The 27,586-nt window shown below is 41.9% G+C and overlaps 1 protein-coding gene across 2 annotated transcripts in view; it reads right to left on the bottom strand.

Annotated features, from left to right (window-relative positions):
* Nucleotides 1-27,586, bottom strand: part of XRN2 (5'-3' exoribonuclease 2) — a 106,721-nt gene that overhangs the window by 22,350 nt on the left and 56,785 nt on the right. For both annotated transcript variants that reach the window (XM_053246084.1, XM_053246085.1), the window contains 11 exons: nucleotides 23,054-23,189; nucleotides 9,280-9,387; nucleotides 9,095-9,184; nucleotides 7,589-7,661; nucleotides 6,845-6,928; nucleotides 5,116-5,213; nucleotides 4,948-5,027; nucleotides 3,563-3,619; nucleotides 2,071-2,139; nucleotides 1,707-1,841; nucleotides 446-585 (listed from right to left, as the gene is read on the bottom strand). In XM_053246084.1, coding sequence (XP_053102059.1) covers nucleotides 446-585; nucleotides 1,707-1,841; nucleotides 2,071-2,139; nucleotides 3,563-3,619; nucleotides 4,948-5,027; nucleotides 5,116-5,213; nucleotides 6,845-6,928; nucleotides 7,589-7,661; nucleotides 9,095-9,184; nucleotides 9,280-9,387; nucleotides 23,054-23,189 — 1,070 coding nt within the window. The remainder of the gene's footprint in view (nucleotides 1-445; nucleotides 586-1,706; nucleotides 1,842-2,070; nucleotides 2,140-3,562; nucleotides 3,620-4,947; nucleotides 5,028-5,115; nucleotides 5,214-6,844; nucleotides 6,929-7,588; nucleotides 7,662-9,094; nucleotides 9,185-9,279; nucleotides 9,388-23,053; nucleotides 23,190-27,586) is intronic.

Here is a 27,586-nt window from a genome sequence, read left to right as displayed (position 1 = left end):
TGTGTAACCAAGTGTATAATTTGTAATTTCTGTGGCTGACATCATGACAGGGAGAAGGTCGTGGAAGGCTGTTCCTAAAGTAGCTGAAGGCTATCCTACTTCTGTAGCATTCCTACAATAAAACCCGATATTTCTATTATAGTGAGGAGCTGAGACTGGCTTTCTAAGCGTCACCAAGTCAACTCACACAAAATTTTAACTAAAGCTTCCTGGATTACACTCTTAGCTTCTATAAGTACACCAGATCTTATCCTGCAATGTGAGGAAGTAAGTGCAAATATGCTATATTTAAGGTTATTAGAAGGACTCTGAAGCTTCAACAATCAATCATGTTACCACAGGAAGGCTAACTTGTTTTAAACCTAATTAGACAATGAGCAAACAAAATCTCATCCACTTTCAGTTGGTCAAATGATAAAATAAAAAGGGAAAATAAAAAACTTACTTGATAGCAGTTTTGGAATTTGTTGTTGTGGTCTGCCTAGCAGTGGTCTGTATGTATTTCCTTGGTTGTAAGCTCCAGGGGGAGCAATACTGCTGTAAACTCCACTGCCTGACTGTCCTCTGTCCCTTGACATTGCATGGCTGTAATGCAAGGGGAGGGGCAGGGAGGGAATAATGAACATATTCATAGAAAGATGCCATAGCTCACTTAAATATATAGCAAGAAAAACTTCATTTTATGAACAAAGCTCACATTTCAGACTTAAACAATGGTCAATTTCTACAACTCTGGGTGGGCCTGGGAATCTCTTACATATAGTGGAGCATGGAGCAAACACTGTGCACATCCATGACTGTGGAACCCAGGTGTCATGTGAGCAAGATATATACATATGTAAATAAAAGCACTCTGCCTGACTTCCTCAATTCTTCTTCTTCCAAAAAGGAGTGGAAAGAAAATTGAAATCAGTGAATGCACTGTGTGTGAATGTCTACACGCAGATGCCCAGGACTCATATCTCTTCTTACTTACAACAGAGTCCATGCATGATTCTATGGTTTTGACCTGCCAAACATAAAACTGTCTCTGGACCAACAACATCTGAACCAGTCCTCACTCTACCTGGGCCCAATTTGTGGAAAAATGAAATAGCAGATATATAAGAGACACCACTCTTTAATGTAACTTACAGAAACATATAGTGCAGCTGGGAACTTGAACAAACTGAACAGGTTTCCTTGGAAGCCAGGGTCCAGTTTGGGATGCTCTTGGGTCAGGCACCATGCCTATGATTCTAAAACAGGGCTGCCTTCAATTTCAGCCTTCCAGATGTTTTTGGACCCATCATCCTCAGCCACCATGGCCAATAGACAGGGATGATGGAAGTTGTAGTCCAACATCAGCAGGATGGCCAAAGTTGTGGCTCTATTCTAAAGCTTAATGGGCACAAGAAAGCCTCCTGGTCACTTAAAAGAGAACAAGGTAAGGGCAGTCAATTTTGACACAATGCAATTCTGAACAGCTTTTTTGAGTTCACATACTTAACTATCTTGTTCACAAATAAGAACCTTTTTGTTCGTAATTTAGTTTTCCTCAACATAACTGAAGCACTAGAATGTTGTATACAATTTTAATCTATCCAGTATTAAAATATGCTCAGTTTTAGTAGAAGCTCTACATTTCTCTCGCTCAAAAATAAGCAAATAAATGTATATGAGCAGAGGTCAAAAAACCAGAAGTAGATGTAGTCACTGCTACTTACCCTAATGTTCTGAATGCTGACTGGTCCAAGTGAACCTGCCTTCTGTCGCGGTTAAAACCAAGCTGTGGCCTCCAAGGTCTTCCATCATTGCTTGTTTTCTCCCAGTCACCTGGCTTCAGAACTGTTTCAGGCTTTCTGAATTTTAAGGCAATATAAATTAATCCATCAATAAGGCATCATAAGCAGGGAGCTGATCATTCTGCATTGTTTGCTAATTAGTCCTGCCCTGTCAGAGAGTTGGACTTGGGTAACCATTGGGTCTCAAGTCCGATCCTTTGAAACAAGGCAAGACCAAGCCTACACACTATAAAATACAGCAATTTACACAGAAGAACTAGCAAGCAAGTACTCAAGAGTTACTTACTTTGCCCCAGGTAACACCACTGCCTTAAATATATAATCTTCTTGGAACTGTGGGTCTTTAAAGTTGATACTAAGAATGAAAATTTGGAACAATTATGAGTTCAAGGTCTATCACAGGGTGTCAGAACTATTAATCTACTGCATTTATTCTCTTAAAAGTAAAAGCAAGGTGTAGATAGACTTCTATTTTTTTACACCTTTTCCAGTTGTATTCATTCATGCTTTATCCAGTTGATTCAGACTTCAAATCAGGCCTACACAACTTGTGGCCCACCAAGACAAAATACAGTCCACTAGCTATGTACCCTCTGTTTTTGCAGTCACAGAGAAGGAGCAAAACCAAGAAATCTATTGAGCTATTGGTGGACCATGTTTATTCTAGTGAGTCTTAAGCTGTGCAGACCTGCTCTGAATAAAGATATATGTCAATGCAGAAACATTCCTCAGTTGTAATGCCACATACAGAAGAGCTTTAACAGTGCATCTGCAGCAATGGTCTCATTCAGCAGCAGCAGCATCTTGAGGGAAGGTCTCAGCAAGAATGTTTAAGGAGCCTGACAGATGTGTGGATCAATCAACTTTTTTTCCAGACAAACCAAAGCTGCCATTTCTCAGTTGCTCTTGCTTAGCAGCTGGGCTCTTAAACATATCAGACAGAGGGACTGATTCACACAAGTGCATTCATTAGTTCAGGATGGCATCGTCATGCTCACTTTGAAATGTGAACGAAACATCACAAATCAAACCCCATTATATCATTCCACCTTACCCACAGGACTTTTCAAAGCATTTTGTTTTTGCACATTCAACTGCAGGTCATCAAATGGTGAATAATCAGGGGACGTATAGGCAGACATGAACTGGGCCCAGACTCGGTTTTCTAAACTTATCTGTTTTTAATGAGAACACACTTTTTTCTGACTTAAAATTGGAGGCACTATTCATTTTTATAGCTGATTTTTAAAAACTTATCACATACATCAAGAAATGATGTATATGAGTGAAGTTACCCACCTTTTGGAAAGCCAGTCTCACATTTCTGCATAACTCATTTATTTAGGCAAGCCTCTTGAACAGCAAATAGTGTAGTTACACACTGCAGGCAGTCTTCTCTAGGGGTGATAACTCTGAACTCGCAGAAACTTTTAAAATGTCTTTCTCATGGCATACTAGGGCACACAGTACACTGGAGATATTGTGTCAATTCTATGTTATATGACAGACAAAGGTGGGCACACCCCACGAGACCAACAGAAATAATTAAGGTAACGAGACCATTGCTGCTGCTGACTGGGGGAGACAGCAGATTCCTTTGAAGTGAGGAAAGCAAAATACATAGTTCAAACGCCATAAGCTTAAAATCTGAATCCAGTCCAGAAGAGCATGTATGTGTCAGTAATTTCAATCAAAGGTCCATGTTTTCTGAGATTTAGAAGCATAGTTGCCTGCAAGTCTACAGAAGCAAGAGCCTGGGAAATCCAAATACAGTTTACCTTATTGCCACATTCTGTGTCAGATCACGCAGCATTGGCACAGGAGAATGAACTGTCCTACAAGATATGAAACAGAACGATTCATTTAAAAGAAAAACTCATTGATTGCAGAGAAAAATGAAAAAAGGACCTGAAGTAAATTGGCACTGGTGACACACACACCATCTATTATCCCATGAGAAAAGAGGACACTTGACCCAAGCAACTCAATTTTTGACCAAAACGCTATACAAATACTACTACAAATATTACTATGAATGTCTATATACCACTTTTCAATAACAGTTCCCAAAGCAGTTTACATAGATATAAACAAATAAACAAAATGACTCCCTGTCCCCAAAGGGCTCACAATCTAAAAAAGAAACATGACAGACACCAGCAACAGCCACTGGAGAAACAATTAATAATACACCTAACAGCAAAATCCCAAACAGTGAGGCTTGAAATGGTTCTGCTACTGTAAGACTAAAAGGAGCCAAGGCAATTAGCTACAGTTCAAGCAGAATAGTAAACGAAAACACCACACTAACATTTCAACATTTAATGGTATGCTATTCAAGTGAGCAAAATATAGAAGGTGCAGAATGGTCAACAATAATTTAAACAGAAGTGCAAAGAGGGGAGGAATTTAATGGAAATGCACTCATTTCTTTTTTAAAATATTGTTTTATTGTTTTAAAAAAGATATAAACAAAGAGAAATAAGAAACAGAAAAGAAAAAAGAAACAAGAAACAGATTAATCAAACCCAGGAAGTACAAAGATTCTCAATATAGTCTATATACGTCGACCTTAATTCCATCAGCCAACATATCTCTCCCTGCCGCACTCTAAACATTATTGAGTACAGAACTGAAACAACAATGATATTATTGCTGTCTGCATTAATTTCCTCTACAAAGAAAAGCCATATCTTGGATGGGGTAGAAATGCACTCATTTCAAAAGTAAATAGTTTAGCCATTAACTCAAGTTAACCATCTCCATGGTATACACCAGTAGTCTCCCATTTCTTCATACCCAGGACCTACTTTTAATCTCATCTTACAACATGGGACTCGTTTTGATTTACCACACCTATATCCTCTCTCTCACCCTTTTTTCTCCCATTCCATCCTATTTCCTGTATCACAACTTTCTCCTTCTCTTTAGTACCTAAACAATAAAAATAGTAATGGTGTCATTGGTGTGATTCATCTTCAGTTCAAGTCAGACCATGAGTGAAAAACCAGTGGTATACCCCAAGATACGTTTGACATGCATCGTGATGGCAGTAAAAACAAACTTATTTTTGAGATGAAAATTAAATTGATTGATTTTCTAATCAATTTAACAAGGCACTACTCTTGATCAGCAAATAAACTGTACTGGAAGCTATACTTACTCGCCTGGAAGAACTGGATTTTCATTCACAGTAAGTTTTCCTTGAATACCATGACACAGTTCAGGAGGCATGTCTACAGGCTATTAAGGAATAAGAAAATTCTGATCAGCTGAGACAGATAGCTATTAATGATAAAAGGCAGCATCCTCTAGAACAAATGTGACATACCTCTTTGCTACTGGACCTGTATTGTTCAAGAATGAAGTCATGAAGTTGGTGATGCTTCCCAACAAAAATTATATCACCACCAAGGCTATTTCTTCTGTCTAGACAAGGAAGCAAAGTTACAACTTCATTAACAGGAGTTTTCAGAAGGAATGAAACTTAGCAAAATAGCAATAGCACTTACATTTATATACCGCTCTATAGCTGGAAGCTCTCTAAGTGGTTTACAATGATTTAGCATATTGCCCCCCAACATTCTGGGTACTCATTTTGCCGACCTCGGAAGGATGGAAGGCTGAGTCAACCTTGAGCCCCTTGGTCAGGATCGAACTTGCAACCTTCTGGTTACAGGGCGGCAGTTTTACCACTGCGCCACCAGGGGCTCTATTTATTTACAGTTCTATTTATAGTTTACTACTTGCATCACAATTAAATTGTCCTCTTTATAGTTTTGTTTTTTGAGATTGCAGTGGATTATGCACTGGATGACATCAAAGAACTGAATGACACCAAAGCATAATCTATTATAATCACAAGATAAAATCTCTTTGCTACTGGACCTTAAATAAGGTGGGGAAAGAGGGGAACATCAATCTGTCACTTGATACTATACTTGATCTTCAGCAAAAGGCCAAGAAGCAATGTCAATTTGTCTTTTACTACTGTTAAACATAAATGACCTTCCACTGTTCTATCAGGGTGGCGATGTCTGACCACAATGTAGTTTGTCTATTTGGACTTAACAATTTGCTTATACAAAAGTGCCAGGCACCAAGGGACTCGGACCATAAGCCTTGGAAGTCAGACACTGATTCACTGCACCATCAGGTAAGTTGATCACACAGATGAACACCACAAGTCAACTAACAGAAGCCTCTGCAAAAGTCAAGTAATTGGGAGGGATTGCCCACCTCCATTTCTACATACTCCATATTTTGTGGCTGCTTGTCAACCTGAGCAACAGATCACCTACAGAAGATGCTTAGCTCTCATCAGGGCCTGCTAGATTCTCCCTGATACCATTCTGCAACTGCTTGCTCATTTTGTTTATTTCTGCGACTGTACCCAGTCAGCCCTATCTTTAGAAGCCCTAAACAAACAAAAAAACAAAAAACCAGCCTAGAATTCCAAATACCAAGACCAACAATGGGAGTTTCAACCTAGTACAGTTTTCCAAAACACTACTAGGCTCTAGCAAGAAATTATTCTTCACAATCAAAGAAATGTAGACCATTAATGAGTCACTTAAAGATGCAAAACTGTCAAATGCCATTTTACAGTTCCATTTGCAGAAATGCTTTATTGCAGATGCATCAAGCAGTACTTTGCTTTTTATGTTTTATGTAGGATATTTTGTACAGATCTGGTCACAACATGATCCTGAATATGACAAGAATAAGAATATTTAGTTTAAAACATGATACATTAGAATAAAGAGAGAAGTACAAATGGAAAATATATGATTAAGGGACTAGAATTAAAACATATAAGGCTGCACAGAGAGAATGGTAAGAATTCTACTCTTCTTGCTACATAACATCAACACAAAAACAAATTGTTTTATGATATAGAAAGGCAGATTTGTGTTTAATATTAGGAAGAATTTATTTATTATTTTATTTATTTATTTAATTTATATACCGCCCAAACTTTCGTCTCTTTAGCACTGCATAGAAGTACCACTACCCAAAGCCTTGGTAATCAGACACTTTTATAATCCTACAATTCTTACTTTCTTCAGGAGTGAGGTCAGGATACACCTCTGCTAGAGCAGCTCTCAGACGACGTTCATCAACAAATGGTAACAGAGCGACACCTGCAGAAAAACCACACAATTAAATTCCATATTTTCCTTCCATTATATCTAAGGAAAGAATAAGAGTGATAGGAAACTTTGCTAAGATCAAGCTGAGGTTAAGTCTCATTGATTTTAATCAGGGAGATAAAGAGCTGAAAACATGTTTGACTCTCTCACTGAAACCAATGAGAGTTAAAAGTGCTTAATTTTAACTAAACCATGCCCTTTGCAGGGCAGGGGGAAAAGTTATGCATTCCTCCTGCTCCCCGCCCATTTCCCTACTCACCCCCAATCTTTTCATTATTAAATCCACTCTTCTCTCCCCACATGCTGTAAGAATTAGAACAATAATTTCCTACTGAGTGGACATTCATTCAGCATGATTAAAGCAGAACAGCTCTCCATAGCCAGACCTTTCTTTTGGCACGATATAATGTTGTCAGCTACTCACTAATGGGACTGCTGAAATTACTATTTATCACATCCTAGGTCACCTATTTAGCAACTGTTCTTGCTTTTTACTTTTCTGTGTTTGTTTAAAATCTACAAATACAGAAATTACTATGGCAAGTGTTAGCAAACCTAGTTATGGAACAAACTCTCCCCTGTTTTGTAAATTGTTCCAAAACCTCCTGAACAAATATTAAAACATTACTTTCAAAAGTCCCAAAATGTTACCTTGCCAAGCATATTTCTTCCCATTCAGATCAATAGCAAAGTCTTCAGGATAGAAGTCAATTATACTTGATTCCTGTGTTTAATAAAATTTCATTAAATTACAATGATTCAGAGCATAGTAGAGTATAGGATAAAAGTAACTACACAATATTGATAGTTGCATTCTTCCTTTCAAATTCATTATGAAAGCAAGTTAAAATGAACAGTACTCTGCTGACAATTTTCAAAATGCCATGTGATAGAGGTCCTTCTAAAATGTTTACATTTCAAAAATTGGACATTTCTTTCCTGTCACCCTGAAGGGATCCTTCTCTTCTGCCTTTACTGCTATTAAAGGAATACACTAACACCAACATTAAACTACGGTTTATGCTGCATAATACTCTGATTCTGAATAAGAACAAGTATTCCCTTTCTTGAAGATTCAGTAGGAAGGAGGTAAAGAGTCCTATGGCTCTTGCTCATTTTTTGAACCTTACAGTATGCCTTCTTTAGCGTTTTCTAAATGTTATGCTTAGGATTTACGTTAGCACCTTCCAGCAGGACTAGTTCTGGAGTTTGGGGCCTCTTGAGAAAGCACCCTCATTGGGTCTTATTAGTTTGACAGTGACAAGATTGAGAATTCTCTCAAGCCACCTCGGATCTTCTTTGATGTTCTGTGCCAAGTGGCACAAATGGCAGGGATACTGGAGCGGTAGACCCTTTGCAAGTCTTGATGGCCCGACAAATGCCCTAGCAGCTCAAAAGGGTGAGGGAGAAATTCACTCCTAATTTTCAAATTTTCTTTTAAAAGCTTACAAGGAGGATCCTGTAATATGGGGTCCCCTCTGATGATCGAACACATGAAGATAGTAGAGATCATACTATCAATTTAAATCTCTATCAGTGGTTCTAGGACAACTAGTTGGATTGCTCAGCAGACTGGCCCTTTCTTAAGCTGGCTTCCATATGAGTTTGGGGCTCTCAATAAGGCTCAGTAAGCCTGAGCCTTGGAAAAGGCTCTGGATGGATGACAGGGACAGCAACAACCAGTCTTTCCAGAATAAAGATGAGTTTTGGTAAGGACCTACTCTAGTTGAGGTTGGGTCTCAGAGAAGACCAGCAAAATCCACAACTCATGGTCTCAAGCTGTGTGATGGAAGATCCTAGGACAATTCTCACATTTTCTGATGGCTAGCCAGACATATAGAGGTCATCAGTGGGTCAACTATGACACCTTTTCCCACATCTGCCCCATGATGTGGCTTGATTAGGTTCAAGGTAAGTCAAGTGCTTGTTGTTTTACAGCTCACTACAGCTTGTAGAGAACAAACTGAATTTCAACTGGAAGGGGAATTCACTAGTCCCAGTCTACCATGGCATAGGTTTGCTGAGTTGCTGCCTCTAGTGGACAGAGCAGAACAGGCACATTCTTTGGACAAGTACTGAAGCTGTTACAGAATTTTATAACATTCAAGTTTTGCTCTGATGAAAAGCGAGTGAGGGGAGATCAAGGCAATTACTTACTGGATCAGTCATAAGTTTCCGCCAAGTTGCTGGGAGAAAGTTGCCACTTGCTGCTGGAAAGACTCCCATAAGTTGCTCAAGCGGTCTGAACTGCCAAAATAAAGTTCAGTAGCAATAACTATTATGAACCCCCCATTGTTAGTGACTTAGAATGAATTATTATAAAGGTAAGTCGCAAACCTTACCGGTTTGGTTCCCTTTTCGAAGTCTGAGGGCATGTCTGTGATACCTTCAAAATCTGAAGCGAATGGCGCATAATGGAAAGGATAATACCATTTCCAGGAGGCACAACCCTAGTTTGCAAAAATGTAAGAATTCAGATCTAATAATAACCACTGACCTTTTCAGGAAGCTAGAAAGTATTGAAAGACATCTGATTATGGCTGCACAATACCAACTCTTATCGCATGGTTGCCTAGTCTAGGTAAACTGCTAAATAGTATGATCAAACACTGTGGTTTTTTTGTTTTAAATCATCTTGAAACATTGGATGAATGGTATAAAACTTCAACAACTAAAAGAGAGAGTATAAATCTCTTGGTCTCCCAACAGAAATACTGTATAACAAGATTACCACTAGCTTCCTTTAGAGACTTCAAAGTTTTCAAACTGTGCTCAGTAACCAGTGTAGGAAAGTTACACACTAAAAGAAAACAAATCCCAGTGTCCACAAAACAGAAGCTACAGTCAGAGATATGAGAAGAAGCATTTACCATAAAAATATAAAATATTTCCCACTATAATTTTTCTCTACAGAAAAGATTTCATTTCTAAAATACATTTCTCATACTGTTCTCTCAGATTTGTGAGTTAATATAATGAATGCATACAATCCCAGTCAAACTAGGCAGTTTCAAAGTTCTAACTGATTTTACTCCCTGTCAATTATCCCTAGGAAGTGTATACAGTACATAGATTTAAAATGTTCTGCTGTTAGGTGTGCCAAAATTAGAATATTAACAGCTTCAGGCACGTTTACACTTTTCTTTATAAAATAAACAATGCAAGTGAAGCATATGTTATTGAATTATCATTTCTTAGGAGTACAGTATTCCAATAAAAAAAGTTTTGAATGTGTTTGAATATTTAAAACCACATTAAGTGAACTTTCTTTCCCCTAGTAAAATATTTCAGTTCAACTACTGTTGACTGTTGGGAAAAACTCTTGAAATATTTGTATAGCATGTAAAACTACCGTATTTACCCAAATCCAAGACTAGGTTTTTCCAGAATTATTTGGTTTTAGAAATTGGGGCGGGGCTTGTCTTAAATTCAGAGTCTTGTTCCTTTTGGTTAAATACAGATATAACCTTATTTAACCTCTGTTTTCAAGGGGGCTGTCTTAAATTCAGGGCCATCTTTTGTTCAGGTAAACAGAATATACTCCCCCCACCCTTTGGTAAATATGACACTCTAAATCAGAACCCAACTGATATAGGACATTGGAAAATTTTCTGATTCAATCCCCCCCCCCCCCACTGGCAGGGTATTCCACTTATAAGAAGTGTCCATCTTTATTAGCAATGATGTTTGAAATTACACATTTTTATATTTTAATTAAATGTGCAAAAAGTGCAACCCCCCACTAATTTCAAAGACATAGATGTCAATTTAAAAGCAACACCAATATTTTCAAATAACATGCTTCTATCTATCCAACATATATCTTTATCCTAACCAAAAGTAATACCCCAACACAACCCCATGCAACTGAGACAAAGGGTTAGAGGGGAGGGGAAGAGAACCTCTTTAAGAATGGTTAATTTCTACAGACTAATGAATAAAAAAACTTCTACATTTCCATAATTACCCATTATAAATCCTCTGACCTACATTTAATAACTACTCTCCGCTAGTCAGGCTTGACAATTTCATTAGAAGTGATCCAAAACATTCTGACCTTCCTCAATTGCTCTAATATTTGACTTTTATTATAGTGCAACTATCAAAAAGTTCAGGGATTTACACTTTTCAAAATGTTTCTGGAGAAAGGTCACATAACAACAGCACTTGAGATTGTATAATTATACTAGATCTCTGCCAAAAGAGAGATGCAGTAAAAATTATTTAATCTTGTCATAACATATATATCATAGGGTCACTCTAGCCTATCTCTAGACATCCAGATTTAGAATGCCTTAGTCCAGGCTTCCCCAACCTGCGGCCCTCCAGATGCTGCTGAACTACAATTCCCAGCACAGCCAGCCACAATAAATTGTGGCTAGGGATGCTGGGAGTTGTAGTTCAGCAACACCTGGAGATCTGCAGGTTGCGGGAAGCCTGCTTTAGTCCTTGCATGCTTGTCTATAAAGTTCTAGCAATGACACAATTCAGTTTCACAGAGCAGTCAGACCTCAGCCTTCAAACCCTCATGCACACCAAACAAAACAAGATTGCTGTTGCAGGATTCATTTTTCTATTTTTCTCTCAATTAATTTAAGAATACAGATATATTTGTAAACTTTATTCTCCAACAGTTCTTACTTATTCATGCTTTTAAAAAACATTTTTCATGCTGAATCAATCTTATTTTTCACTGTTTCTTCCTCCATTAGATGAACTGTCCTTACTTGACCATCACTTTATCTATTTTGTAGTTTATATTTTGTTCAAGAGTCTGGTTTTCTTGGCAAAAATTCTTTTAAAACTTCTACAGAGCCCACCCCAATCAGTAAGCTACATCAGCATTTCCAAACCGGCATGCCATGACTATTGTGTTGTGCTGACTTGCTCTGAGTCAAATGCAAAAATGGAGTATTCCCTGCTTTTGCAGTTGACTCATCCCAGAATGTATTGGGAAGTAAGTGCTTCCTTCCCATGGATGTGGAGAAATTTTCGATGGTGAAACATTTCAACTCAAAAACAGAATACCTTTTAACAAAGGGCCTGTTTTGAACTCAGAACAGAAAAACCTCATTTCAATTAAAATATTTTGAGTTGCCGATCGATTTTCTGGCACTGGCTTCTGATTGGCTTGTGATCTCTTTGCTTCTTGGTTGGGTTGTTATAGAAATCAAGTGTTGTCATGGGCAACTGTGCCCCCATTGACTGGGGGGCGAGAGGAGGGAATCTCAGAATGTATTCAGAGACTGGGAGGCAGAGAGAGCCCTTATGCCTCTTTTGAAGAGGATACATCAGGAGGGGAGGAAGGCAACTTTGATGTTATGGCTTTCTTTTCTCAGCACTGAAAAAAACATTGAGTATATATGCTATATATTATAAAGCACTGAGTATAATATGCTGTGCTATTGCTGCTATTTTGCTATTTGCATCTGGCAAAGGCAAAACAAAGGCAAAACTTGAATTGTAGTTTGTTTTCTTTGTGAGATAGTGTTGCAGCAAGAAATGGACAGTGACAGGTGTGTGTGTGTGTAAGTAAAATACTTCTTGGTGATTGCTGTGATGAGCTCCATGTTCAGCCTTGAGACTAGCTTGTGCTTCACTCACTGGTCTGCAATCTGCATTGCAAGGTATACTCAGTCGAAATGTGGCTGAAGTTACTCTAGTTGAGCTTATGGCTATGATTGCTTGATGCTAAGCAAGGGTGCTGCTGTGGCAGCAGTTGCAATACTAGGAAGTAAAGAGTCAATCGTGTGTGAGAGAGCAACTGGAGTACTGAAAGATTTGTGTGCTCTGAGAGGAAGGCAAGAAAGGAGGCGCCCAGGCCAGGGGAGAGCATAACCTGCTAACTTGGCAAAGAGGCACCTTTTAACGTGGTGATTCTCTTTATTTAGCAGGGGAAGAGTAACTGGCCCTATCCACCCCTAACACTGTACCTCCAGTGACTGTTGCTGGTGTCTTATCTTACGTTTCATTTTAGATTGTGAGCCCTTTGGGGACAGGGATCCATCTGATTTGTTTGTTATTTCTCTGTGTAAACCACCCTGAGCCATTTTTGGAAGGGTGGTATAGAAATTGAACAACGGCTCCCATAGAGACCAGCACTGGCCTGTGAGAACTGTTGGGGCAGCTCCACCACAACCTTCCCAGGAGTACTGAAAGACTTGTGTGCTCTGAGAGGAAGGCAAGGAAGGAGGTGCCCAGGCGAGTGAGCTCTTGTCCTCAGCTCCTGAACAAACACCAACAGCCTGAGACATTTTATTAATCTTATGTTATTTCCTTGTTTTAATATTGTAAACCACTTTGAGTATCTTTGTCAGGGCAGAAAGGCAGTATAAAAATGCAGCCAACAAAATAAAAAACAAACAAACTTGTGCCAATGATGTTACTATAGCGCAGGATCCTAGGGTTTGTTTGTTTGTTTTGAAAGGTTAAGAATTGCCTGCTTGCCCATTACTTTTGTGAGTAGGTTGATAGGTAGTACCAATCATTCCCTACCACTCAACCCACTTTGGTGTCCCTAGGAGCGACCGATGGGGAATAATGGGGTGTTTAAAGTTTCCCCATTGTTTCCTATGGCCGAAACATTCGAAACACTTTGAGTTTGTTCCATCAAAACAGCCAGGGTCAACCACTGTTTTGATGAAGTGTTTTGGTAGGTGGCATTTTGTTTCAAGGTCAAAACAGAACACAATATCCATTTTATGCACATCCCTACTCCTTCCCAATGAATAGAGAAGCAAGCCAGCTACAAAAACCGAGCGTTTAAACTCCTCGCATTTGGAGCTGACTCACCCCACAATGCACAGGGAAGAAGGCATAAGGGAGTAAGTCAGAGCAAAGCTGGGAGTTTGGCCAGATTTTACAACTGACTTGCCCCATAATGCACTAGGGTTTTTGTTTTTTTAAAAATAATGCTGAAGCTTTGCTGCTGCCTCTGGGGAAAATAAAAAAAAATCTCCCAGGGGGAGAGCTGCTGAGCAATGACTTTCAAGCACTTCTGAGCAGTAGTGCAGTTTGCCTTTCCATCATTTCCAACGGAAAAAAGAGTTGTGCTGATGCCCAGAATTCACTGCACAAGCCCTGTCACTATACCATTAGGGCTGCCTTTTACGATGCTCAGTAGCCCCAGTGTTCTGCAGCATCAGAGAGCTGCACATCATGCATAATCCACTAACTCAAGATATTGCGCTAGCTCTGCAATACAAATTTGGGAAGGAATGGGGCTGGAGAGGCAGAACACATGGAATCTGGTGGCTGATATCCTTACAAAGCATGCCTGTAAGGAGGCTCTGCAGCAATGCGCTGGGAGCCCACATGCAACTCTCCCAGAGCCCACATGCAACTCTCCCAACAACAACATCAATTTGATTTCTATACCGCCCTTCCAAAAATGGCTCAGGGCGGTTTACACAGAGAAATAACAAACAAATAAGATGGAACCCTGTCCTCAAAGGGCTCACAATCTAAAAAGAAATATAAGATAGACACCAGCAACAGTTACTGGAGGTACTGCACTGGGGGTGGATAGGGCCAGTTACTCTCCCCCTGCTAAATAAAGAGAATCACCACAGTAAAAGGTGCCTCTTTGCCCAGTTAGCACTTGGAAATCTTCGTCCTCTGACACAACACATGTGCTGTTGTGTCAGAGGACGAAGACTTCCAAGTGCTGTTTGCACTCCAAAAGGACTCTGCAAGATCAGAAACTGAAGAGCCTCCTTACACACACACTTCATTAGTCAGGATGTCGGCCAAAATCTTAAAAAATAAAAACACCCATTATATAACAACAAAATGCCTGCCTAAAAAATCCATGATTAAGTAGTTATTTGCAAATCACCAGGAGTCCACAATTTGTGTTTGGGCTTGGCAGCCCACAATTATTTCTTTAGCTAGTGGGAATATTCTAAAAATGACTTTGAGCACATGCTGAGTATCTCTTTTTCGTTAACAAAAGTGGCCTGCTCCTCCCCTCATATAATTAAGAAGGGACAACAGAACAGATACTGGTATTCCACAAGCTTGAGTTCTTGTATGTTTCATTCAAGAAATTAAAAACGGTCTCTTGCTTCCTAAGTGTACATATATAATTAGAACACACATGAGCCTTCCTCTCCCAAATCTCATCCACCAGCACATCATCATTTAAAATATTCCATCCACTTTCCAACTCACTTGTTATCAGCATAATCTTAGTTTTTTGCGCACACATGGAAATAGGGCTTCAACTGTGCTACAGTACTGTCCAGCAGAAATCTGTTTTTCTTCCAGCACCACAGCTATAAAGGCTAGTGAACACACTCTTTCCCTTATAGTTTCCTATAAATTTCCATAGGAAGTATAACTTCCGATGAAGGCATTTTATTCACTTGTTTTTTGTTTTCTCTGCATCTACACTTGCAGTGCAGCAGTGTGGGGGACAAAGATTAAGCTTGATTGGTAACATTAAGGTGGAAGGGAGAGGAGGAACTCTAAGCACTGATCCTACCTACCAATGCTGGAAGCAGCCCTCCACCACCTCCTGTGACTCTGCCAATTTGCTAAGAGTGACATTAATAGTCACAGGTAGGCTGTCTCTGCAGATTCTTTCCAACAACTCTGCTTGATTTTGCAGGGAGCAAGATTTACCCAGCACCAGCTGAAGATAGCACAACAGCACCAACAGGACAGAGAGAATGGCACCAGCACACAGGAGAGCTCCAAGTACCCAAAGCATGCACGGACTGATGGAAGACAAACAGATGTGCATGCACACACATGCACCTGTAGCAACTATGCTGGGCTCTGCTGCTGCTTCCAATTTTGCCCCAAACTAAGCAAGATAAGCCACTCCATATGACCCAGAAAGGAAAAGAAGGGTTGTTTGTCTTTCCCTCCAGCTGAGCTTTTGCATAACATACCAACAGTAGTGTGGGGAGCTTTGTGAAAGAGATGGGGGAAGGGAATACTCCAGAGCAAGAAGGAATTGCCTCTGTAGGTGATAAAGCAAGTGGGTTTTCTGAATCTGCAAATGACCAATACCTCCAAAATAATTAATTTGATGTTAAACTAAATCCGATTAACTCAAATAAAATCACTCAATTCAGTTATTGTCTCCCATATTGTTACAAAACCATTTTTATTTCTTTAAGACGCTGAAGTACATTAGCTACAATAATTATAAGTATTTGACTCAGTCTGGTATTTCCTATTTCAAGTGTTCACAAAACAATGGAATAATTTGCTTACCTGTGAATTCTTCTACTTGTTCACCAGACAATATTCCAGACACTGGATGCTCTCTCTGTCCAATAGGAGGCAAGTTCTTTCCTTGGAAGAAAGACTTGGCTGGTGGTTGGACTAGGAGGCATCTCCACTTCCTAATGATGAAGCAATGGTAGCAAGAAAAATATCCTAGTCTAAACCAGGAAAACACCCAAATTTAAAAGTCCAGACAGAAAACTAGGAAGGAACTGGGCTGCTGACTAATGAACAAGAACAATGAATATTCATAGATAAACAAATTCTCCATTCTCCCTACTTGTTGCTATCCAAAGAGACTAGGTTTGAATAAGGCAGCGCCCCACTCGCCCAGGGAGGAAGTGATAGAAATCTGGGTTGCAACACTGCAACATACATTGAAGCACCCTTTAGCTAAAAAATGTCAGCGGGTGAGGGGGGCAGGCAGAACTGGGCAGAATCCAGACTGTCAGCATAAATTTCCATATTTGAAGGAATACTGTCTACAGAAGGAATCTTTGGGCAAGTGCAGCATTTCTTCTGTTCATGGACAGAAATGACACCGGCAAAACATTAATTTAGATGCTGCCCATAGACTTTGTAATGTCAGGTGAAGATGTGGAGAGAGGATCAGATGGCCACCCTGCATATATGCTTACTGAATGCCCTAGGTCTGATATTCATAGTAATACTTAGCATTTTGATATAGTGTTTTTTGAAATCGGAAGGCAACGGGATACTAGAATCAGTTGGATTTTCTGGAATTATCTTTTTGAAGATCTGTGGAGCCAGTAGATTGTTTCCCAGCATCTTGAGACATACACCCAGATTGCCTGGAGGACTTAAACATGTTTAAATGGCTTCTGGAGCAGTCATTCTTGGAAGATTCGAGGAAGATGTTTCTGAGAAGATGGAATAATCTCCCCATTGACTGCCACTTGTCCAAGCACATACTCAACAGGTGGTCACCTTCAAACTGAAGTGAGAACAGCAAGTCTCCTCACGGGTGGAGCCAAAGGATTTCCTGGTTGAAATGGCAGAGAGGCTATAATCCTTCCTGTGTATTGTAATGTGTTCAGATGGCTACTGTCAAAGAAGAAAGAGGCATCAAATGAATCACTGAGTTTGGGTTGCTGTTTTGAATAGCCTTTTTCTGACAGAAGTGCTTCAGCCAAGCAAGGAAATCCTTGGTGACTAGAGATAGTATGGTAACCATCTTGGAGATCATGGCATTACTCAATGGATATCCTCAATATAATCTTGATCTTCCTATCCTTCTGGTCTCTGGGTAGACTGAGCCCTTGAGACAGGGAACCATTTTCTTATACCTTTTGTTATGCAAAGCAACTTGAAAACTTTTTGTTGAAAAGCAGTATATAAATATTTTCAAGAATAACAACCTCCCACAAGTGCAAGGCAGGAGTCTCTGGCCAGAGGGTTATCAGCTCAAACATGATAGGGAGCAGTGGTCCCTCTAATTTTTTTCATCTCTGTGTGGAATGAGTTTTGTTCTGGGAGGCAGTATCAAGGCAGTGTGCGTGCACCTGCATTCAGAATGGGGCCTTCCTAATCCAACCTGAGTGGGATCTAAAATGAACTGAGCGGACATCCAAAAACTTGTGAGCACGTGCACATGCGCACGTCTTAGAGAGAACAATGATAGGGAGTGTAAACTCTTTGCAATCTGCTGGGAAGCATAGATGTGTGCCAGAACAAAGGTATTCTGGCACTTTGGCACTCTAGGTATAAATTCATACCCTGCTGTAGCAGAGTCCTAGTGTGCCTCTGTGGTAGGGACCTGCTCTAGCTTCCTAAGCAAAAAAATTCAACAATGTTAAGAAAATAAAGCGGTGCTTTACTCCTCTTCACTTCTCAGAAAACTGAGCGCTCCCCCAACTCAACAATCTGTGATGTGCATCTGAACTGCATGTCAGACCTTAGGCTAGTCCACACAATTATTAATTAGGAATACTAGAGTCCTACCCAAGTTCAGGAGCTGTGCACACCTCCATTTTGTAGTTGTTTGCATGTAAAAAAACAAGGTAGAAGGTGGGGCAAGTGATCGTATGTGAGGTTTGCACTGGGTAGGAGGATTCTGTCTTACCCAGCAGCTGTACCCAGCTGTATAATGAGGTAGGAGGTAAATCCCTCCTACCCAGCAGCAGCCTCACATACTATCACTTTCCCCGCCTCCTACCTTGCTTTTTACAAGTACATGATCACAAAACAGGAGCGCGCACCACAGCTCCTGAACTTGGGTAGGATGCTTGTCCTACTTTATTGCTGGCTGTGAGAACCAGCCTCTTGATTCTTCATGTGGCCTTCAGGACAGTTCAGGGTGGGCTGCTGAAAGATCTGGTAGAGGCTCAGTTCAGAATATTGCTGGAGCTGGAGATAAACTTCTCTGCTGTTCTGCTGCATTGTTGGCATTTGACAGGAGCCGCGACTCTGGCTAGGTCAGGGTGAGGATCGCTTCTTGGCAGCACCATGGCTCCTGAAGGTTTGGGAAGAGCATCATCGTCATGTTTCTGGGCACAGCAGGTAAAGAAGGCTCCCTGAGGTGTGATGAAGATGGGCAGTGGGACTGCCATGTTTTGCATGCCTAATGTAGACATGTTAGTGCCAAAGGACCTGAAGTCTATTCCTCAGGGATCAGTAGATGTCCCAGTACTAGATATGACAATCTGGCTGTTGTTCGAACACAATGGGAAGTCCCACGGCCTGTTTCTCATCCTAAATCAGGGCTTCTGAAGCAGGAATGACATTCTTCTGCAGATCTTTTTCTTATAACTTGCTTTTTCCTTCTTGCCTTGGAATTTGGATAGATTCTCCATAGTGGGTTGACAGGTATGGGAGGAAGAGAACAAAACATCAACTGAGGAAAAACAAAAACAAAAACCAGTGGCTGGATGCCCATGGGGCTTGAGCTACCAACATGGTCAAAGTGCTACGGTTCTTGTTGCAAGGGAGGGTTATCTGCCCACTGACAGCAAAATAGCTTGCATAGGGATAGTGTGGTTCTGGTCCAACGTTTGCTGCAGAATGATTGCTTGGACATGACAACCCAGCCCAGAATGGTTGCCTGGAAACGATGACAGTCGCAGTAGGACATGAGCAACCCCACGACCAAAGTAGGTGCTGCTATCTCCTGTGGACAATGTTACTATCCTAATGAAAGCCTCTCTGCAGACTGCTCTGGATGGGAAGTCTGCTGAGGACTCCCACTCAAGGGTACTAGACCATGACGGGAAGGGCGGCGGGGGGGGGGGGGGGTTGGCGGTAAAGGCTGAGAATGCCACAGCCTGGTCTAGAGGACCCATATGTTGAGCAGGGAGGTGTGTGCACGGGGAGAAGGGCTGTGAGGCCAAGCCTGACATTCTTTGTGCAATTTCCTTCTTCTGGGGTTAGGGTTGACACACAACCAAAAAGTCAGTTTAGAGACATGTTAGGTGGACAAGAGCTAGGCTGTCCTCAAGGAAGCCCTGCACCCAATGGATTTCTCTTCTACCCTGCTTCTCATTTCCCTTGCTCTGATATATAAAAGAGCAGACCCAGGGACCAGCATCTGCTTGCAGTGGAGACAAGAGAAAGAGCGTTTCTCAGGAGGAAGTACCTTCTAATCCAACCCCAAATCAAGTCTTTTTTCTAAGAAAAGAGTCTGTGTCTCAGTGTCTGGATCACTGGATGGTGACAAGTAGGAAGAACCATCTTGCTGAAAAAAATGTCTTATATCCATATTCAATGTGAATATATTCACTGGCACACATTGTGTGTCCACTGTATCATGTAGCATTTGACATGTTCACTTAACACCTATCATTTAAAATGTTAAAGTGCAAAGAGATTGCATGTTAGCAGTGAAGCCTCTGAGCTGCACTAATGTCACAAGAGAGGGGCAGACAGATGAATTTCTGACTTCCACTGGTTGGGTCACTGGGGTCACCCAGTGATCAACATGAAATTCAGACTAAGCAAGGATCTCAAAGATCAGACAAATTCACTGTCAACTGATCAATCCACAGCTAATCTATCAAATAAAGTTCTAATAACCCATTATACATCAACAAAAGGTGTACAGTGTTCACAAACACAACACAGAAAAATCAGGTGTGCAAAGAAATACTGAAAGGACAGAATGACTTGCTCCAAGTCTGTTGAAAGAACAATGCAGTTTCCTGGCAGAAGTTCACACAAGCACAGGAAGTTAAAGACCACCACTACCATTTACCTTCTGTAAATTGGCTTCTTCAATAAAACTGTGGCCATAGTATAACTCAGTGTTTGAAATTCTACCAACTATGAACTAGGTCTTATCTTTTCAATGGAAATAATGTTGTTGTTTTTTAAATGATTTATCCTCATCTTTTAGCCATAAGCAAACAAAGTGGCTTACAACAAAACAACCATATCATATAATAAAGTTTAAACCACAAATTACAACAGCAGGGATTAAAACACAATAAATGGATGGTTATCTCATAAAGTCAAAAGACTCTAAGAAGAAGAAAAAGCCAACCAAATCTCCCTGGGGAAGGAATTCATAGATAGGATGATGCTGTTGAGAAAACGCAAACTCTGGTACCTGCCAATTGAATTTCAATGGGGAGGGGGGTTAGTATCAGAGCGCAATGCCTCTGAGGCTGATCTTAAGGCCTGGGCAGATTAATATGGGTTGAGGAGGTCCTTAAGGTAACCTGGTCCTATATCATTCCGGGCTTTAAAGGTTAAAACCTTCAAGTATCTTTATTTGAGCACAGAAACATACTGGCACTCATCAGACTTGATTCTTCAGGAGAGTGCAACCACATTCAAGACAGATCTCATTCCTTGATTCCAGAAGACAGACTATTACCAACAATGCCTAAATCTTATTTGGATTTAATTTCAGCATGCTTTATCCTCAAGCAATACATCCATATCCATAAACCTTTGGATCAGATCATCAGGTAACTTCAAAGGGCATGGACAGCTGTCAGTCCAAAAATCATCAGGTACTGATTTTCTCATGACAACAAGCAAGGCATATTAGGCTCCTCTGCCCACAGTTCACCATCCTCCCATCTAATACAAAACATCATGGAGGCCATGACATCCTGAGCAGCATCTCAGTGTGTATGTTCAAGACCCCACAAGATAAACAGAGTTGTGGCCCTCTATACCATTTCAGAGATCACCTCAGTCAGTTTAGGCAAGGAAAAGTTGATACCAACAAAATCCCAATCCTATCCAAAACGCTGAACACTAGAAACAAATACTTAAAATTGGGTCAATGCTTAAGAGAGATGGAATCTCTCTGGAAAGAGAGATGGAATCCCAATGGGTTCGGAGGTGGAATAGCTAGAAGTCCATTGAGCAGAGGCCAATGCTGCAGCAGGAAACCTGGTGGACAGAACTGGGGAAAGCCCCACCTGCCCCCACCCCAATTCCAATTCCAATCAGGTTTCCTTGATGAAAACCAGGCTGACATGTTCATCTAAGCCTAAGTCCTGAGTGGTAAATGTTTTTCCATTCACAGACCTGGTGAATAGCAATAGCACTTTCAGGCTTGATGGTCACCTAAGATGCCTTGGCTGGAGGGGGAAGAGACTGGAAGAAAATGCATGAATACCGTTTGTTGATGTGCCTTCCATTCACCTAGCCCACCCCCTCTCTACTGCCAGCACTCCTGCTGCTCCATTCCCTGGAATCCCTCCCTGTACATCCTAGCTCCCTATACAATTCTACTCAATCATCCGGGGTTCAGGGGAGAGGGATAAAACTGCTTACAAGGCAGAAAGGCCAACTAGACCATCAAAAAAACCAGGGTAACACTTAAATTCGAAACCACATGTGTGCACATATCCTGTTTAAGTCATGAATGTAATTTACGTTGTTGAACAAGTACTAGGTCTTCAAGCAGGCAAGCCAGGATCCAAACTGGTGGACAAAGTGTTCCACTCTCACACAGTGGTTTTTCAGCTCCTCCGCCTGCCACTTTGAGTAGGAACCCTCTCACAAACTTGAATCACCTTTTGGAATAGTGTCCCATGAGGTTGCCACTCAAAGGAAATAATTGTGTGTGTCCCCTGCCCGCCTTGTGCATGTTAGGCTGTGCTCTCCATGTGTATGAGGGAGCTTAGATTCCAGCCCTAGTTACTAACTACTAACAGTTCTTTTTTCAAACCACTTACTGCCCAAGTAGGATCCCAAATACAATAGTGGCTCACATACTGTGCAAGGCAACACGGGCAACAGAAAGTGCCACCCACACTGTGAACATGTGTAAATGCTGCCAATGCTGTTGTACACCAGGGCAGTTGCACAAACAAAATTGCACATTGGAATTAACCCAGTGGAAATATAATAGGTGTCCCATTGTGCAACTGCACTCATGCAACTTTCTGCTGGAGTAAATTTGCATAGGTGTGCAACAGTATTGCCAGTGTTTACACAGGTGCAGCAGCACAGATGGTGCTCTCTGCTGCTTTTGTATATGAACCATTATCTTGTTTCACAGTACAGCTTGGCTCTAGCATTGATGAAAATCTTATTCAAGAAATAACAATTCACATTATCTTCTAGCCAATAATCACGAGCCTATCTAAGATATGATAATATCAAACCCTACATATTATCCCCAGGGATGCACAATTTTTTGTGCACAAAACTTTGGCACCATATAGGTGGAGACACTTGTGTTCTGACCACTGCAGCAATCCAGGTAACCAGGCACTAGACTCAATTTTTAAGGCACCATTGGCTAAAGGGCACCCAGACATTTGCACACAAATGATGCCACTCTTGCTCTCATTAAAACCTGAGGAAAGGTAAACAACACTTAAAAGATCGTGTTTACTATTGGCAAAGCATTATCAATGTTGAGGAAAACAAATTCCAAATTGCTGAATAGATAATAAATACCTGATAATAGTATCGGAGAACCCAGCAAAGTCCTTCCACGTAAGATTGTACAACTTTACGACGGAATTTTTTATCAGAGACCTCAACATCAAATTTGTTCTTGTAATATCGCTGTTTCCAGCCAGCTTCCCATAACCTATAGAACAATTCAATTTCTGTTAATAGTGGTATAATGTGAGTTTATAAAATGTGTCATTCAAGTGTAATGTGTTTTAACACAAGGTTAAGTAGCATATATACATAACCTTAACAATTAACAGTTTAAATTACATGCCTGTGTTGAGCCCAGAAGACCAAAAACGGCAAGTAACTCACACCATTTTTTTAAAGTCCTGCTCCCTCCTCCTTTCCTACCAGCAAGGGACAGAAATGGATAAAGACATTGGCTGGGATACAAGTGGTTCCATACACTGTTATGAATTTGTCAGGTGTCCTATCCTGCTGCAATTCCTTTCACTCTGACAAAAAAAACAACCACCCCAAACCAAACCAAACACAATCCCCCCCCAAAAAAAACCCCTGCTCCTGAAGATTCAGGGGCCCCTCTAGAGCAGGGATTCTCAACGTTGGGTCCCCATATGTTATTGGACTTCAACCCCCATAATCCCCAGCCAAAGGCCAGTGGGCCTGGGGATTATGGGAGCTGAAGTTCAATAACATCTGGGGACCCAACATTGAGAATCCCTGCTCTAGAGCAGTGTTTGATGTGGAGTCATGTTTTATTTTATTCAGCTGGAAAGGACTTCCTTTTGTCTGCATCACCTAATGAAAGTGCTGTTTTGGATCTCAGCCATCAATTCTTTGTCAGCCATGAAGCTCACTATTGAATCTTGGACAAGACACTATCCCTCAGCCTAACCTATACGTCACAAAGTTGTTTTAAGGATAAAGTGCTGCTCTTTAGGGGAAAGGAAACAAAGTGTGATTTATTTATTTATTTATCTATCTATCACATTTTTATACCGCCCAAAACACGAGTTCTTTGATTTTGCAATCAACCAAGTTTTGTTTCAATTACAAGAATTTGGCACTGTTATTCTATATATCATTTAATGAACAATCAACCTAACAAAGAAGTTTGTATAATAAAATGTGCCTTGCCTTGGATCTAATCCACTCAACCCCCCACCAGAACACACATTAGAAGTACTTTTGCACGTGTCCAAGGGGAGCTGATGATCACCATCCCAAGCTACAGTTCTTATATCCCACAAAACGTCATTCTGGAGGATCTCCAACCTTTAGGAGAGGATTTTTGGAGTACTACTACTGAAAATGAGCATGGAAAAGCTTCCTCTCCTGAACAAATGCAACCTCATGCTACTTTGGATTCAAGTGCTTATGTCTTCTCCGCCTGTCAACACTCTAGTGGAGAGAATTGGAACAATCAACTAACCAGGGCAGTGGACATGATTGCTCCCAAGCATCCTCTCCAACCCGCTTCAAAACTGGCCCCTTGGTAAACAAAGGAACTACGCTGAAGCGGCAAGGTAGACGACTAGAGCGCAAGTGGAGAATGACTCAACTGGAATCCAACAGATTATTACATAGAGGTCATTTGAAGATCTATGCTCAGGCGATATGTTCGGCAAAGAAGCTTTTCTGCCCATATCGTGTCCGCAAGTTCACGTCCAGCGGAGTTGTTTAGCGTTGTGAAGGGACTAGTGTGTGCCCCTTCCCCCTTGAACCAGTATTTGGAACCAACGATTACTTGCTGTAATGTTTTTAATGAGTTTGTGGACAAAATCTCTTGTATTCGGGCCAACTTGGATTCTGATGCTGAGGTGTCCAGCAGCTCCTCTTTTATGACAACTCTGGATCAGTTTCAGTTTGTGACTCCTGAGGATGTGGACAAGTTGCTTGGAATGGTGCAGCCTACCACCTGCCCTCCTCGTCCTTGCCCGACATGAGTTATACTATCTGGCAGGGAGGCTGTTGTAGAGGGCCTGGTCGCGATTATAAGTGCATCTCTGAGGAAGGACAGGATGCCTCCTTGTCTTAAGGAGACAATCATTAGACCACTTCTGAGGAAGCCTGCCTTGGATCCCTCAGAGTTAAGCAACTACAGGCCTGTCTTCAACTTTCCATGGCTGGGCAAGGTGATTGAGAAGGTGGTGGCCCAACTTCAGGAAGTAGACCCATTTCAAATTGGCTTCTGAGTGGGCTATGGGGTGGAGACTGCCTTGGTCAGGCTGATGGATGATCTCCAATTGGGAATTGACAGAGGGACTGCGACTCTGTTGGACCTCTTGGAGGCCTTCAATACCATTGACCATAGTATCCTTCTGGAACGTCTGAGGGGGTGGGAGGTGGGAGGCACTGCTTTGCAGTGATTCTGCTCCTACCTCACATGCAGATTCCAGATGGTGTTTCTTGGAGACTGTTCTTCTAAATCTGAACTTTCCTAAGGTGTCCCCCTCAGGGCTCCATACTGTCTCCGATACTTAATATCTACATGAAACTACTGGGAGAGATACTCAGATTTGGTGTGGGATGTTATCAAAATGCTAACGACACCCAAATCTATTTCTCCATGTCAACATCATCAGGAGAAGGCATAATCTCCCTAAATACCTGCCTGGAGTCAGTAATGGGCTGGATGAAAGATAACAAACCGACTTAATCCAGAAAACACTGAGGTACTTATTGTGCAGGGTCGGAACTCAGGAGACAATTTTGATCTTCCAGTTCTGGATGAGTTCACATTCCCCCAGAAGGAACAGGCACACAGTCTGGGGGTGCTTCTGGATCTGAACCTCTCCCTGGTGTCCCAGGTTGAGGTGGTGGCCAGAGGTGCTTTCTTTCAGCTTTGGCTGATACGCCAGCTGTGTTCGTTTCTTGAGATGAATGACCTCAAAACTAGGGGTGTGCACGGAACCGCAGAGCTGCGGTCCGGCACTGGGGTGGGGGGTTCCATCAAGGGCGGGGGGGGCTTTACTTACCCCTCCTGCGCTTTCCACGCACTGCAGCTGTAATTATTCTAATAATCGCTCCTCCGTTGGCGGCTCCTCCGATGGCTCCTCCAGTAAAAAAAATGGCCGCCCCCTTGTAGTCTCGGCCCCCTGCTGCTGCCGCCCCCTTGAAACCCCCTCCCGCCCCCTTGAAGCCCCCTCCCGCCCCCTTAAATCTCGCCCTGGGCCCCGATCGATAACTTCAGAGGCGAGCGGCGGGGAGATATCCTCCCGCCCCCTTCCCTGCCGGGCTCAGGCTGCAAATGACTTTAGGAAGGCTTCTGCGCGCGCAGAAGCCTTCCTAAAGTCATTTGCAGCCTGAGCCCGGCAGGGAAGGGGGCGGGAGGATATCTCCCCGCCGCTCGCCTCTGAAGTTATCGATCGGGGCCCGGGGCGAGATTTAAGGGGGCGGGAGGGGGCTTCAAGGGGGCGGGAGGGGGCTTCAAGGGGGCGGCAGCAGCAGGGGGCCGGGACTACAAGGGGGCGGCCATTTTTTTTACTGGAGGAGCCATCGGAGGAGCCGCCAACGGAGGAGCGATTATTAGAATAATTACAGCTGCAGTGTGTGGAAAGCGCGGGAGGGGTAAGTAAAGCCCCCCCCGCCCTTGATGGAACCCCCCAAACTCCCCACCCGAACCAAAACCACCCCGTGACCGGACCGGTCTGGAGGCCTTTAGAATGGCCTCCGAACCGATCCGTGCACATTCCTACTCAAAACCGTGGTACATATGCTGGTAAACTCCAGGCTAGATTACTGCAATGCGCTCTATGGGGGACGGCAGCATATCTCCAGGGATCTGATTTGTAATTATGCAGGCTTATGCCTGATGCAATCTGCTGGCAGGTTGAATATGCTTATACTAAACGGGTCATCGGAAGATGATTTTCCAGGGGAGAGGAGCTAGTATAATCGATTATTTTGTAATCTCCAGAATTTTGCTTAATTATATCCTACTTCTGAAAGTCAACTTTAGAGTAGAAAGTGACCATATGCCCCTGACCCTGTGATTGAGATCCCCAGATAATTTGGGAGGAACCAACCCCTGTTTATGCCGACTCTGTTTCTCGCTCTTGTGTCAGATGGACCAGTGAGATTGCTAAAGGGCTGAGCAACCTTCTTAAGGCGGAGGAACTGCTGCACATTAGGTCTATTATTATTATTACTACATTTATATCCCACTCTTCCTCCAAGGAGCCCAGAGCGGTGTACTACATACTTAGGTTTCTCCTCACAACAACCCTGTGAAGTAGGTTAGGCTGAGAAAGAAGTGACTGGCCCAGAGTCACCCAGCTAGCATCATGGCTGAATGGGGATTTGAACTCTTGTCTCCCCGGTCCTAGTCCAGCACTCTAACCACTACACCACGCTGGCTCCACAACCACTACACCACGCTGGCTCCACAAGGCCTACTATCCTAATGGCCAGTTCGATAAATTTTGGACAATTATCAAATGTTGAACCAACGATTGCAGAGCCTCCTCTCTATTGAGAGGCGACCAGGTCCTCTATCCTACAACAAATCCAGACCATAGTTTGACCATGAGTGTGTACTAGCTAAGAAACAGCTGGTTAAAGAACTTA

The sequence above is a fragment of the Hemicordylus capensis genome, chromosome 4 (genome assembly GCF_027244095.1).
Source record: "Hemicordylus capensis ecotype Gifberg chromosome 4, rHemCap1.1.pri, whole genome shotgun sequence".
In the NCBI taxonomy this organism is placed as follows: domain Eukaryota; kingdom Metazoa; phylum Chordata; class Lepidosauria; order Squamata; family Cordylidae; genus Hemicordylus; species Hemicordylus capensis.
This window is presented reverse-complemented; position numbering and strand designations above follow the sequence as displayed.